The 14992-nt window shown below is 44.7% G+C and overlaps 1 protein-coding gene across 1 annotated transcript; it reads right to left on the bottom strand.

The window, feature by feature from the left end:
• Positions 1 to 11742: 11742 nt before the first annotated feature.
• Positions 11743 to 14084, bottom strand: LOC124794498. The gene is made up of 2 exons (XM_047258099.1): positions 12036 to 14084; positions 11743 to 11803 (listed from the first exon to the last, which is right to left on the bottom strand). The coding sequence occupies exon 1, from the start codon at positions 13802 to 13804 to the stop codon at positions 12050 to 12052; it is 1755 nt and encodes a 584-aa protein (XP_047114055.1). The 5' UTR covers positions 13805 to 14084; the 3' UTR covers positions 11743 to 11803; positions 12036 to 12049.
• Between the last annotated feature and the right edge of the window lie 908 nt (positions 14085 to 14992).

Here is a 14992-nt window from a genome sequence, read left to right as displayed (position 1 = left end):
TTTATCAGAAATTTTCTGTCGTGTCGTACCTTCCGCGTGCAAGTCGCGGACTCGTATAGTTCCTCCCACGTCCAGGAGAACGGTGTGCCACAGGGCTCTGTTTTAAGTGTCTGTCTGTTTTTAATAGCCATTAACGGGCTCGCTGCGGCCGTGGGAAATTCTGTCTCCGCTTCCCTGTATGCTGACGACTTCTGCCTTTACTACAGCTCTACTGGCATTGCAGCTGTTGAACGTCAGCTACAGGGCGCTATCCGCAAGGCGCAGTCTTGGGCTGTAGCTCATGGGTTCCAGTTTTCGGCAGCCAAGACCTGCGTTATGCATTTCTGCCGGCGACGTACTGTCCACCCGGAGCCGCGGCTTTATCTTGCCGGCGAAGTTCTTTCAGTGGTGGAATCACACAGGTTTTTGGGGGTGGTTTTCGATGCCTGGTTGACTTGGCTGCCTCATATCCGGCGGCTTAAACAGGCATGTTGGCGGCATCTATACGCTCTGGGGTAGTTGAGCTACACCCGCTGGGGCGCCGGCCGATTTACCCTGTTGCGGCTCTACCAGGCGTTAATCCAGTCCCGTCGGGATTATGGGAGCCTGGCTTATGCGGGTGCTGGACCCAATTCTCCACAGTGGGCTATGCCTTGCCACTGGTGCTATCCGCACCAGCCCTGTGGACAGCGTACTAGTGGAGGCAGGTGTCCCTCCACTGTGGTCCCGACGCCAACAACTACTGGCTGCTTATGCTGCCCATGTTTTTACCTTGCCCGGGCATTCCAATTACCGTGTCCTGTTCCCGCAGTCAGTCGTCCATCTGCCAGACCGTCGGCCCCGGTCGGGTTGTCCGATCGCCGTACGTGTCAAGGAGCTTCTCTCCGGGCTTGGGTTTTTCCCAGTTCCACCTCCTTTCCAGGCACCTCTGCGCACGCCCCCATGGTGTGTGCCTCGCTCTTGTCTTCAGCTCGATTTGGCACAGCGCCCGAAGGACTCCGTCCCTCCGGAGGCCTTCCGATGCCACTTTTATTCCATCCTGGCCACGTATCAGGGCTCTGGAGCTGTTTACACCGACGGCTCGATGGTCGCTGGTCGAGTCGGTTATGCGCTAACTCTAGGGGATCATTCCGAACCACGTTCCTTGCCGGCTGGCTGCAGCGTTTACACTGCTGAGCTGGTCGCCATCTTTCGTGCCCAAGAGTATATCCGCTCCTGCTCAGGTGAGTCCTTCGTTATCTGTAGCGATTCCCTGAGCGGTTTACGAGCTCTCGACCAGTGTTTTGCTCGTTCTCGTCTGGTGATGGCTATTCATGAGTCCCTGCATACTCTTGCGCGTTGCGGCCGCTCTGTGGTCTTCGTGTGGACCCCAGGCCACGTTGGGATACCTGGCAATGAGAATGTTGACCGCCTGGCGAAAGAGGCCACGTGTAAATCATCTCTGGGGATTGGCCTCCTGGAGACTGATTTGCGGGCAGTCTTACGCCGCGAAGTTCTTTCGGTTTGGGACGCTGAATGGCGTAGTCTGCCCACGCCCAACAAACTCCGTCCAATCAAGGCGACGACGACTGTGTGGCGCTCGTCCATGCGGGTCTCCCGCAAGGAGTCTGTGGTCCTCTGCCGGCTGCGCATTGGGCGCACTCGGCTGACGCACGGCCACTTATTGCGCCGTGAGGACGCACCTCTATGTCGCTGCGGCTCCGTTTTATCTGTGGTCCATATTTTATTGGAGTGTCCGCTTTTAGCTGTGCTCAGGCAGTCGTTCGCACTGCCTGACACGCTCCCTGCCCTTTTAACAGATGACTCTGCTACGGCTGACTTAGTTTTACGTTTTATTCGGGCAGGGGTTTTTTATCATTTCATCTAAGTGTTTCTGTTTTATCTTATTGTTTTGTCTTGATTCTGGCCTTTGGCCTCCGGTTTTACACTGATTTTTAATATGTTTTAAGTGGTTGGCTTTTACTTTTTTATTTCTATGGTCGGCCAACCACAGTCACAGTCTGTGTGATTTTAGTTCGTTTTGTCTGGTCTTTGTCTCAGTTTCTCTTGTTCTGTGTCGTCTGTGCTCTATTCCGTTACTCGTTTTTATTCTCTGTGGGTGTTTTTAGTACTTGGAAAAAGGGGCCGATGACCGTAGCAGTCTGGTCCCTTTAATCCTCAAACCAACCAACCAACCAACCAACCAGTCACCCAGCAGCACATTAAAATCCTCTCCCTAAAATCCGAGGCAACAAATTGGAAAGGACACAAAACCTTAAGACCTCAACCACAGTCGTTGCGTCGTCTTGCAAAATAGAGGGCAAATCCGGTGCCAAGGAAACCACCGCCCTCTGGTCAGAGAATAAAAGACAGTCAAGTAAAATGTGGCGGACAGTAATCTGGACGCCACAAGCACTGCAGATTGGGGGGTCCTCCCGCCGGAGTAAAAAACCATGCGTTAAGAGACTGTGCCCGATGCGGAGGCGAGTGAGTAGAACCTCATCCCGCCTGCATGACTGGTAGGACGTACGCCATGGCCGCGTGGTGGCCTTGACCAGACGCAGCTTATTGTCACCGACTGCCAGCCACTTCTCTTCCCACTGACGCATAACGCGAAAACGCAGGAGGGAGTTAACAGCATGGAGGGGGACGGCACATTCAACAACGTGAGGGAGGGAACATGCATCTTTGGCAGCCACATCCGCCAGTTCGTTTCCCCTAATACCCACGTGCCCCGACACCCAGCAGAAGGAAATCTCCTTCCCCTGCCGTTGCAGGTGGAGTAGGGCATCATGTATGTTCTGGACGACCGTATCCGCTGGGTACAAGTGTTGCATGGTCTGAAGGGCACTCAGGGAGTCACAACAGATGAGAAACTTAAGACTGGGAACACATCTCATCTGCACCAATGTCCGCAAGATCGCAAACAATTCGGCATCAAAGCCGTAACTTGACGACTCGATCAGGGAAAACAACAGCACAACCAACAGAGTCCCCCTGTTTAGAGCCATCCGTAAATACTGGTACATGGTCGGGATGCTGGTGTAAAATATTGTAAAATAAGGAGGTAAAAACAAACGCAGGAGAGCAGCTCCTCCGGTGCTCCGACAACTCTAAAAGGACGCTGGGCCTCTGGAGCATCCAAGGAGGCAGGCGGGCAAAACCTTGGAGTTGGGGTACCACACGCTCCACACCAAGGGACTCTAGCAAACGCTTGGCACGGATCCCAAATGGTCTCATTGCCCTCGGACGACTGGAAAAGAGACGTTCCATAGGCGGTCGGGCAACGGTAGGGTACGCAGGGGAGGTAGGACAGGCAAGGAATTGACACACCCGTCGCACCATGAGGAGTTTCCGCCGGATGGCGAGCGGCGGTTCCCCTGCCTCAGCACACAGGCTGGGGATGGGACTGGTACGGAAGGCACCAGTGGCCAGCCTGATACCCTCATGGTATACTGCGTCAAGAATCTTCAGATACGAAGGCCTCGCTGACCCATACACGGTGCATCCATAGTGAAGACGCGATCGGACGAAAGCCCTATAAAACTGCACTAGACGCGCCCGATCTGCTCCCCAGGACCGATGGCTCAGACACTTCAAAATATTCAGTGCCTTCAGGGCCCGCACCTTGAGGTCTTTAAGGTGTGGCAACCACGACAACTTTGAATCAAAAGTGAGGCCCAGGAACCGCACAGTGTCGCTAAAAGGAAGAATGGTGTCCCTCAGACACAATTCAGGGGAGGTAAAAAGACGTCGAGAACGATTAAAATGAACACACACACACACATTTGTCTGCAGAAAAGGTAAAACCCGTCTTCGCAGTCCATGCCTCTAATCGCTTTATCGTAAGCTGCAACTGCCGACTAGCAGTGACAAGACCGGAGGAAGAACAGAAAACAGCAAAATCGTCCACAAACAAGGAGCACTGGGCAGGACTCCGGATAGTGGACGTGATCAAAAAAGGTTCATCAGCGGATAATCTGAAAAACACAGGTGTGAAGTACATTGCCTATGTTCTGTACTGTATCTCTATTTTTAATAAGTGATTACCGAAAGTTGACTTGCTTTATCTACCCCTACAGTTTACTCTTTAAACCTAGTCAAAAAGTTATGTTCCATTTGCCCAATACAAGAACTATTATACTCGCTACAAAAAAAATTGTAGGTACCAGCATTTAGAACTCTTATTTCTACACAAGTAGCGGAACAAAGCAGGCATCAGCACAGTATGTTAGTGCAGGTTACCTACTTATAGGGGAAGTATACATTCAGGAGCGGCACTATTCTTCTCGTTTGATTGACAGGTCCTTAACCTATTGTTCTGCAAGTGAACTATGGGCCCTTGGGGACAATTTGTTCTTCCAAGAAACCCCCACTAATCCCCATCCCCCTCCTCCTCCCCCAGCCTCTGGGAACTGCCCTCGCCCATATAAGCACACTTTCTATATCAATTAAAGCAATCAATTAATTAACCCCTCCCCCTCTGGGAAATCTCGCAACCCCCTCCCTTTGGCTCGAAAAAGACTCAGTTCATTGGCTATTTGGTGGGAAACCGATTGCAGTGTAAGGAATATTATTTAAACAATTTAAACAATATGTGGAATAATGGTTATTTAAACAACTTACGGTATACAAAGCAGTGTATGAAATATAGTTTATTTATTCATTTATGAACCATGTGTAGCTCGTGTTGCTGCCATCATGTATTTTACACCCAGTTTTTAACGTACTTCCATCTCACTACGTTAGTTTAAATTGCTACTGTCACTGAGTTGCTGCTTTGCCTGACCGTGAGTGGCGCTAGCACCGTGTATCGATGTATCCCCTCTCGTAGTACCTTTGCTCGACTGCTATTACTTCCCGGTCGTTGTCTGTCGTTCGGGTCGCGAGTTCGGGTCTGCCACACAGTTGCAACGTGTTTGGAGCGCAGTCCGGGCCTGCCAGTCGGGGAGTCGCAATGCGGCACTGGTGCAGGCGGGTTGGAGAAGCAGTGAGGTCTGCGTCGACATGGCTCGCCCGACCATTGCCGCCACGCATCACTTGAGCCGGGCCACGGTCTTGGTGGATTGTCGGTTGGTCGTCCTACTGGACGATGCGTGTTGCCTCGCCGATCGTTCATGAGTCGGCTGTGTGTGTGTGTGTGTGTGTGTGTGTGTGTGTGTGTGTGTGTGTGTGTGTGTGTGTGTTCATCGACTCCCGATTTGTTCTCGTGCGTTCTTCGTTACTGTTAGGCATCGTTGAGGTCTTCGTATAGTGCTTGTCAGTTTGTCTATATAGTTGGCGTTATGTCCACTGGCGACTATTTTAGATGTTGTCGGCATTCTGAGGGAGTCAGTCGGTTGCTGCGGACCACGGAAGTGCAGGTGCCCTCTTCCCCGACAACCAGCTATATCGGGGTCCAGATGGACCACAAGTTGCTCCTCCACTGTCATGCGGAGTATGTCGCCAACAAGGGGCAAAAGCTGACCAAGGCTTTGTAACGACTCTTCCGCAGTAGGGAACTTAACCTGCATACCAAACTCCGCATTTACCGAACAGTTATCCTGCCTGCCCTCACGTACGGATCTGCTGCATGTGTCACGATTAGTGCCGTCAGGATGCGGACATTGCAGCGCCTGCAGAACAAGGTGCTCAGGTGGAGCCTGCACGCCCCGCCACTCACGAGAATTGTCACTCTCCACGAGGAAGCGGATATCGTCCCCCTAAAGACGACCATACGCAACAACGCGCGGCGGCTCTATGAGAAAGTAGATGCCCTGCGGGACACTGTCCATGGGTTACTTCCACGCCGCTGGCATCGACATCCGGTTCCCCTAACCATCCTAGATGAATCGGAGTCCGACCATGGCTAACAATAGGCCTGGCACGCCCACCACGGATGCATCCTTTAGTGGGACTTTGCCCCTATTCTACGTCCAGTACTTTCCCACCTTACCTCCCCACGTTAGGCTGAATTTTTCTGCCTGACTGATGTAGTATTGTCACCGTTGGAGGGTGGTACGGGACTACAAGTCCCACCGCCACATCTCCAAAGTGTATTGCAGTGACGTAGTGTCACTGCCCTGTGGATAGATTTACTGCCTCACCAACACAGTTAGACCGCAAAAGACGGGTGATGCTGTATTGTAACATATCACCAAAAAAAAGTTATTGATGTGCTAAAAATATTATTCAGTAGTTCAGAGTACATCGTTGTTTATTACCGATCTGTAGCGTCATAACGCAGAAGGGAAGATGGAACCCGTAGAAATTATGCGATTGAGACGGAAGTCGGCAGTATGATGTACTGGTACAGACAAATGATTTTAACTTTAGAGAAACTGGATTATTCGTATAAGAGGAAGAGCTTCACAAATTGAGGAAGGCAGTAACGTGTTGGTCCTCCGCGGGCCCTTACGCAAGCAGCTACTCGTTGGCATTGGTTGATCGAGTTACTGGATGTCCTCCTGAGGAATACCGCGCCAAATTCTGTCCAACCGGCGCATTACATCGTGAAAATCCCTAGCTGCTTGGAGGGCCCTGCCCAATTGCTGCAAACTTTCTAAATTGTGGAGAGATCCAGCAACCTTTTTGGCCGAGGTAATGTTTGGCATGCACGAAGACAAACAGTAGAAACTCTCGCCGTGTGAGGGCGAGCATTATGCTGCTGAAATGTAAGCCCAGGATGGCTTGCCATGAAGGGCAACAAAACAGGGCGCTGAATGTCTGCGACGTGCACCTGGGCTGTAAGGGTACCGCGGATGGCCACCAGAGTAATCCTGCTATGAAAACCAGAGGAGTCCTGGTATGAAATGAAATGGCGAGATAGACCATTGCTCCCGGTTGTCTGGCCGTACTGTCTGCTGGTCATCGAGGCTCAACTCGAAGAGCGACTCATCACTGAAGACTGCTCCAGTCAATCAGATTGCAGACCGAAGACGCGTCCGGAGACGAGGAAATATCTTGCAGAGATAGTTCAAACATTCATCATCTTTCGATAAAGCTTTCACGATCTGTTTCAATGAGCTGAACATAATGTGTAGCGGTCTCAATACAGTTTTTTTCGTATACAAGATACAGCACGAAAAGCTTTAGGTACGAAAACAGCAAATTTAATGGGAGGCTGTGCTACACGCAGAATACCGTAGTTTAACCGAGATGTTCAAGAATTACTTGTTCAGCCAGTCACAGGCAGGAAGACTGCATGGAGTGTATGATTAATAGTAATAGGTTTAAATCGAATATACGAAAAATAAAACAGCATTATTGCAAGTGATAGACAAAACGCATGAAACGAGACCTTTATGGAACACAATGTGTGGTGAATGCCCCTGGAGCAAATGAACGATGCTATTGAACACATTCGGATATAGAATATGTAATAAAATACAGTGGGAAAATATTTTTCGACCTTTCTTGGTCTCTATTGATTGGGCTATCACACCACCAGCATAGTCTGCTATACCCTTAACATTATTATTATTATACGACTTTTGTAGATGTTACGCTTAAACTAACTACACTGACATTTCGATCCCAACTTAACCCTTGCAAGCACAGTACATTTGCAGTCTGAAAGCCACACGAATGCAATGATGTAACTGTTTTGTTTATTTTGTACTGTTGGAATTCACTAAATTGTTAGGTAAAATTTATACACTTGTTAAGTGCTCAACTAATCCAGTGGTGGAATATAGGAATAAACTTTATTAGGCTTGTAAGCCCATTTTCGAGTACAGAACTGTTTCCGAAGATGGAAACCACGTGAAGGTAAGTGAAGACCAAAGACAGGTTGAATGTGGGGAAATAATTCGTGCAGTCACAAATTTTTGTTGAATAGTAGGAGCGAGTGCCGTGAACAACGTACTAGATATCCCGACTGGTAGGGGCTGAGTGTGGGAGTGAGGACGCATTTGAAGGTCACTTTTGTGCGTTTTTTTGAGTAACTCGGAAACTACGGCCTCTAGCGAAAACGTACCCCAATGTAGAATTTAACTATGTTAAATTTCCTACAAAAAGGTCCTGTTAATTGTTTCTGCACAATTTGTAGTTTGCGCGTGGCGAGCAAGAGAATATGAAAATCTCCCGCATGGTCTTTGAAGGCCAGCTATAACACTGCGGGCTGCAAAAAACAACATCGGTAGGGGCAGCTTGAGACACCTTGTATATTATACAGCAACTGAAATGTGTACAATGCGAAATATTTAAGAATGCTGCACGAAACATAACCTTTTATCAGTGCTAAAAGCTGTAGAAAATGGCGGAAATTGCTTATGGCGGTCTCCAATGAGTAGTTCTTCGTGTGAGTCTAAGATTTGTCATGTGACTGAAGTACCGACCAAAAGAAAAACACGTGTTCCTAGCTACACTATCTGCTAGGTACAACACACTCCCGACCTAAAACTAGAGTAACGGCATTTCAGGGAATATTCCCATTCTGTTCAAAGACAATTATCAACAAAAAAACCTACAGAACAGATCCCTTATTTCTCCTATCTGGTTGCTGAAATAAGTGACAATAAATGCTGGTATATTGAAACTACGTTTCAACGTTTTCGAACACATTTTTGGTGACGGTGAGCAACAAGACAGGAAAGGGCATGAGAATAAAAGTAAATAAAGGCATCACCAGTTTTAATGAAAGCGAGTGAGACAGAAGGACGTCAGTAAGACCGAAGGGACGGAAATGAGGATTTCAAGAAACGTTAGAAGGTGTACAATATATTAACACGGAAGAACAGAACTTAATGTTTAGAATATTAGAGAGTGTGGACGGTAATAGAAGAAGATCGGAATAAGGTATTAACAGAATAAATGAAGACAGATTGCCAAAACCGATAGGGCTAATAAGCCACAACCAAGAAGAGATTCGGGAAGGCCCAAGAAAAGATGGGAACAACTCTAAGTGTTCAAAATGGCTCTGAGCACTATGGGGCGTAACAGCTATGGTCATCAGTCCCCTAGAACTTAGAACTACTTAAACCTAACTAACCTAAGGACATCACACAACACCCAGCCATCACGAGGCAGAGAAAATCCCTGACCCCGCCGGGAATCGAACCCGGGAACCCGGGCGTGGGAAGTGAGAACGCTACCGCACGACCACGAGATGCGGGCAACTCTAAGTGTGAAGGCGGAAGACGTATTTTTCCTTCCCAAATCGTGGAGTGCAGAAGAACAGACTTTTACTCATGTCGTTATTTTATAGCATGTATCTTATCCAGTGATTTCAGTAATGATTTATTACATTTTTATTATGTATCTAAAATTTTTCCGCATGTCTCAGTTACAACATACTCAACAAAGAATGCAGGAGTACCAGCTGGCCAACAATTGCACGGGCGGTGCATGCGGGGAGCAGGGAGGGTGAACGAGATCAGTTGCGACGCTTCGCCAATCTTCACGACGCATCGTTCGCGGTCCGTTCACTTGGAATTCACTTGTTTCCAGCATTTGACTTACTTCAGTTATTCATCGATTTTAGAAAACGTTGTAACTAGAAGGGGAACCTTTGTGCCATCGTTCATAAAAAAAGTAATCACAGAAAAACTCATTCCTCTGCAAACAGATCTACACCAGTTCGCTTATTCATAGCTGGAGTCATAAAGTTGTTCGATGCAAATATAAACGTCAAAATAGACAACATTTATAGCTGAAGACGAGATTTCATTAAGAAGTTGACATGCATTTACCTGCACATGGTTTCCATCTTCGGAAACAATTCTGTACTCGAAAATGGGCTTACAGTCCTAATAAAGTTTCGCGAAGCAAGGCAAAAAGTGTCCCGTTTAATCAACACAATACGAAATGTTTTTCCAAGATCCTACAGTTAAATCAGTCTTTTGCAACCAGAAGTGTGGTGTACTGAAATCCTAAATAAAACCAACCTGCTTTCAGATAAAAATGTTTTTGCATTACTTTCTGAGCGCCTCTCGTAATTCTTGATCAGCTTCGAATGTGAAAAGCTTCTCCCACTGGAAGCGACACTCACTGGCATGGTTAGCAATGGGTTTCCAATTTCATTTAACTATTTCAATATTAGCACTGAAGTTCTCATATTCTTGTTCACTTTTTCTCTGAACGCTTTGATGTCTGTCAAAAGTTCTGACGCAACAATGTCTTCTGATTATTCACCATTTACCTTTTATACTTAGCTCTCTCAGATGTTTATTTCATAGCGTTTCCAGTTATTCATCCTATAAGTGTCTTAAACTTTTTGGTGAAAAAAACTGAAACAAAAGTTTGGGCAACTGGCTAAGTATTGCGAAATATTCAAACTTATTAATACTGTGTCAACGACAGGGTGGAAAAAAATCAGCTTCGTCTTCTCCTCTGGAAGCTGTGCCCTGCAAAGTACATCGCCACTTTTACAATCAGATTGGTTTCTTTTCTTGCCAGTTCTCTTTCGTTCAAATTTTTCCCAATCTGTAAAGTTTCAGCTATCACTTTCGTAGTTACCTGCGATTTGGTTGCTAATTTCACGTCCATGTTTTCTGCCTGAAGGACCTTACTTGCAAAGAGAAGCTCATACCGTATGACAACACCGTCAATAAACTAGAAGTTATCTAATTCGTTCACAGCAAGAAAGTGTGCTTCGCTCTTTGTTTTCAATTCATCAATGCTATTGCTCATCTCAAGAGGGGCATCTATGGCTTCTGTTGATTGGTACGTCATAGCTTCGACACTCTCCACCCAACTTTCCCATCGAGGTTCTGAAAGCTTCTTCACTGTTAACTTTGGTACTCTGTTTTTGATGCATCCTCTCAGAGAGCGGAAATCTTATTGAACAGTGTATGTTCTTTGAATTACACGAAAAAATGTGACTGCTTTTGCTGTGCGTTTTGCCGCATCTGATAACACAAGATTAATATTCCAGGTAGCACATGGCAAATAAAATGCTCTTGGATTACATCGGGATTCTGGTTTGAACACCACTTCAATTACCATCTATATTTGTACCATTTTCGTAACTTTGGCCTCTGCAGCCACGAATATCGAGACCTAGTTGGTCTACTTTCGATAAACGGGTTTTAGGCAAACTTTCTCCTGTTGAAGAGACATCCATAAAGTCTACAGTCATTGTGTGTTCTTATAGGTTTACAAACTTAACAAACAATCACATTTGTTTATTGTTGGTTGTATCAGGAGTACAATGAGGGATGACTGAAAAATATTAACTTTCTTCTAGAAAATTAACAGTGTTGCTTTGTACTTTGAGCGCAAGCAAATTTATGAGTTAATGTCGAATGTTTTTGTACACACGAACGGTCAGGAATTTCTTATGTTTTTAACCGCGATTAAATTTTTCTGCAAAACAGGGTCAAATTCTGCAATCATTCGGATCAAACCAAGAAAATTGCCATTATTATATTGATAGAGCTTGTAGCTGGCTTTCCCTAAGTATACATATGCTATAAACGTAGGCTTGCCTTTCCTTGAACTGTATTCTAAATAATACTGATAATTTTAAAACAACCACGTATTGGGTAAAATGGCGCACTAAAAGCATCGTTTGCACCTTTACGCTGCGCTTAAGGGGGGACGTACACGAAACTGCAGTAATTTTAAAAGTATTTTATAAAACTCTAATTTTTTAAGATAATCAATCCAAATTTGGTACAGTTATTAAGAAATGTTATGCGCATATGAACCTAAATTTTCATTTTTATTGACCTTTTACATCTTTAATTATTAACAATTAATTTTTTTTCAACAATGTAATTACAAATGTTCCTTTTTTGAGAAAACTGTGAGAGCAATGTTAATGAATTTTTGTACACACTTTCATACCAAATAATTACAAAACTCTGTGGAGCAGAATTTTTATATCTTCTTTTGTTCAGTTTTTACGGGTCTCCCAATTTCCCTGAAAAATAATATATCAAATTTAAGGAATATTTTCTACCATAAATACCTTACTATTTTATTAAATGAAAATTCCTTCCACAGAATTTTTCACTATAGTACTGACTAGTCATATACCAAATTTCACTTCTCTACCTTTTGTGGTTTTTGAGAAAAAGGTACATAAAGTTATAAAAATGTAAGTTACGGGAAAACTGAATCAATGATTTGATAGTGTTTGTATTAGGTCTTACCGTCTCTGTGTGAACTAGTGCAAGCCATATGCATACTCCTCTTCATCTGCAAGCAGTCTCTTCTTTGCTTGTCTTCTTTGGTTAACCTGCTGTTCAATTTTATTGGCTGTAATATCAGCCGCAGCAACTCTTTTGTCATCGATGTCCTTCAATATTGAATAGGTGAAAGCTCCTGGATGAAATCCTAGCCTCTGTAGAGTTTTTATTCTTCCAAGATTACCATTGTTAAAAACTAAACAAGCATCATATGCAGCAATTTCAACAATAATTGTTGAAACAAATGTTGTTTTTGGGCAACGTTTCCAAATCAGTGAGTTGTAACTTTCATTAGGGTTTTGTGTCTTTCCATGCACACACTTTCGTAGGAGGTCTGGCTCTGCTAAACACCTAAATGTTGGTTTTATAGCACTTAAAACAGCCACAGGTAAACTGTGCTTGTGTGAATAGTTCATGCCATCACGCTCAGCCTGCTTGAATTTGCACCACGATATGTCACACAAATTATGTACAGGTTTGTCATCTGTGGATAGTTTATGAAAATAAATAGACCACACAGCCTTCTGCATGTTATTCAAATTTCCACTGTTGTCCCTTATTGCCTTGCCATAGTACACTTGTAAAGAATGAATTTCTTTGTCTGTGAGTCTGTTGGGACCACCTAAAAGTTTTCCATCCTCAAGTTTCCTGCCCTTCAATTCACGTTTCAATTTTAAAAGTCTGCCTCCCATTCGTTTTTGCACATGTCCAACACATTCCAACTTTTCTATAGCACAATGGGGACCATAAGGTTCACTTTCCAAAACAGTTTTGAAGGAGCTGGAGTCACCATCACCAAGGTATTTTGTGTATCTAACACCGTACTTTTCCACACTTCGATGGAACATAAGTTTCATAGCTGCAGGTTCCATTCCACCACTAGAACCAGAATAATTTCTACAGCACACTTTCTTGTGTTCAACCTGCCACTTATTTTCTTCCACTTCACCAGCTCTCTTTCCGAGTACACAGCTATAGCAATATTTGCTCATTACCTGAACGTCAAGAATTTTTCCAGTATCAACACTAATGACAGATGATACTCCATACAGTGATGTATGTCCACGCTTCATCCACGTTCCATCACATGACACACACAAATCGGTGTCTGGCGTGTTATCTGCTTCTGTCTTTAGTTCACTATTCATCTTCACAGCTTCCTTTGCAGAGGACTTCAAGTTTTCTTCCACTTCCTCTTGAAGAGCACTTAGCAGTGTTTTATTTCCAGTGGTGTACCTAGCACTTGGTTGTGGCATGTTCATGATCCCACAAAACAGTCTGGTACCTTCCCTGCCTATGCCCAAACATCTCATGCCATATATTAAACGCATATTTGCTTCATATATCCGGTTACTTGATGCCGAAGTTCTAAAAGCAGTGTCTGAATGACAGCTTTCACAAGTAAGATGCAACATACACACTATTCCAATTCTGTTTTCTTCGTCATATAATCTCAAACTTTTTGCACCACAGTCAGCACATACACAAGCAGATGATATAATATCAGATAGTATTTTCAAATCAATAAGCCTAAAACCACTAGTAGCTTGAGTGTCTGAGCCACAATCATCAAGTGATTGACAGCTGTCAATTTTCCTTCTCGAAGCACTCGCTTTCTTGGTTGAAGTATCGTTTCCATTTGTTATTATGGGGCTGGTTTTCAAGTTGTCTTTACTACATCGAGAAGCTTGACACTTTCTAACCTTTTTAAACACCTTACTAGAACGCGGCATGCTGCAAAATATAATAACAAGTCTACTTACAACTTTCGTAAAAATGTATTCCAAACAAACACTCGTAAACAAACGCTATAAATCAAAGAATATAAAACCAGCGGCAGAGATATTATTCCACAGCCTTCTTGATGTAGTACACAAACGTTCCCTGCATTGTGACTGCACAAAACTGGAAAAAAACGCAGTATAAATAGATATACGAGAGGATGAAGACCAAGATGGGGGGGCGTCGCCCTGTGCAAGCTATTACAAATTATTATTTTTTTCCCCCTTAGAAGCGGAATTGGAACGTAATATTTGGTAATTGAAATTTCAATACCATGTAGTAAATGAAGAGCCAATAAAATTTTTTTCACAAATTTGGTCATTTTCATGTACGTCCCCCCTTAAGCATGAACACAACTAAGTAACTGCCTTTTACCACTCATGTAGACTCTTCCACTTCACTACTCGTTCTGCAAGGGAGGCAGGTTGGGTGAAATAGGCGACGAAGTGTTTATGGCAATATTTCATTGTGAAAGCATTTTTGAAGCTAAATCTATGAAAACTGGTGTGTGTCATCTTGTTTGGAAATGAAAGAAAAAACTTGTTTCACTGTTTTTGTAAAACCAACCCCTAATGGAGGGGGGGGTGAAATAGGGCCAGACTGAGATTTTCACTCTGCAGCGGAGTGTACACTGATATGAAACTTCCTGGCAGATTAAAACTGTGTGCAGAACCGAGACTCGAACTCGGTACCTTTGCCTTTCGCGGGCAAGTGCTCTACAAGTTCTGCAAGGTTCGCAAGAGAGCTTCTGTGAAGTTTGGAATGTAGGAGACGAGGTACTGGCAGAATTAAGGCTGTGGGGGAGAGGTCGTGTGTCGTGTTTGGGTAGCTCAGTTGGTAGAGCACTTGCCCGCGAAAGCAAAGCTCCCGAGATCGAATTACGGTCCGGCACACAGTTTTAATCTGCCAGGAAGTTTCAGGGTCAGACTGATTCACTGACTCATCACCGCCCAGCCGAAACCGCTATGGATAGAAACTTGAAATTTGGAGAGGGTGTGAATCTTACACTGTAGTTATCGTTTAAGTAGGGATTGTTCGAAATTAAAGACAAAAAAGACAAAAAAGGGGTGAAATAGGGGACGGAAGGCTTTCTCAAAATATGTCGCAATTAAGGCAGTTCTGAAGCTAGAACTCTCAGT

Source organism: Schistocerca piceifrons, chromosome 1 (assembly GCF_021461385.2).
Source record: "Schistocerca piceifrons isolate TAMUIC-IGC-003096 chromosome 1, iqSchPice1.1, whole genome shotgun sequence".
In the NCBI taxonomy this organism is placed as follows: Eukaryota; Metazoa; Arthropoda; class Insecta; order Orthoptera; family Acrididae; genus Schistocerca; species Schistocerca piceifrons.
The sequence above is the reverse complement of the archived record's forward strand: the minus strand, read 5'-3'. Positions and strand labels throughout refer to the sequence as shown.

Bases quoted from the DNA above. Each gene is read 5' to 3' on its own strand.
- LOC124794498 (XM_047258099.1), bottom strand. From the start codon at position 13,804: ATGCCGCGTTCTAGTAAGGTGTTTAAAAAGGTTAGAAAGTGTCAAGCT.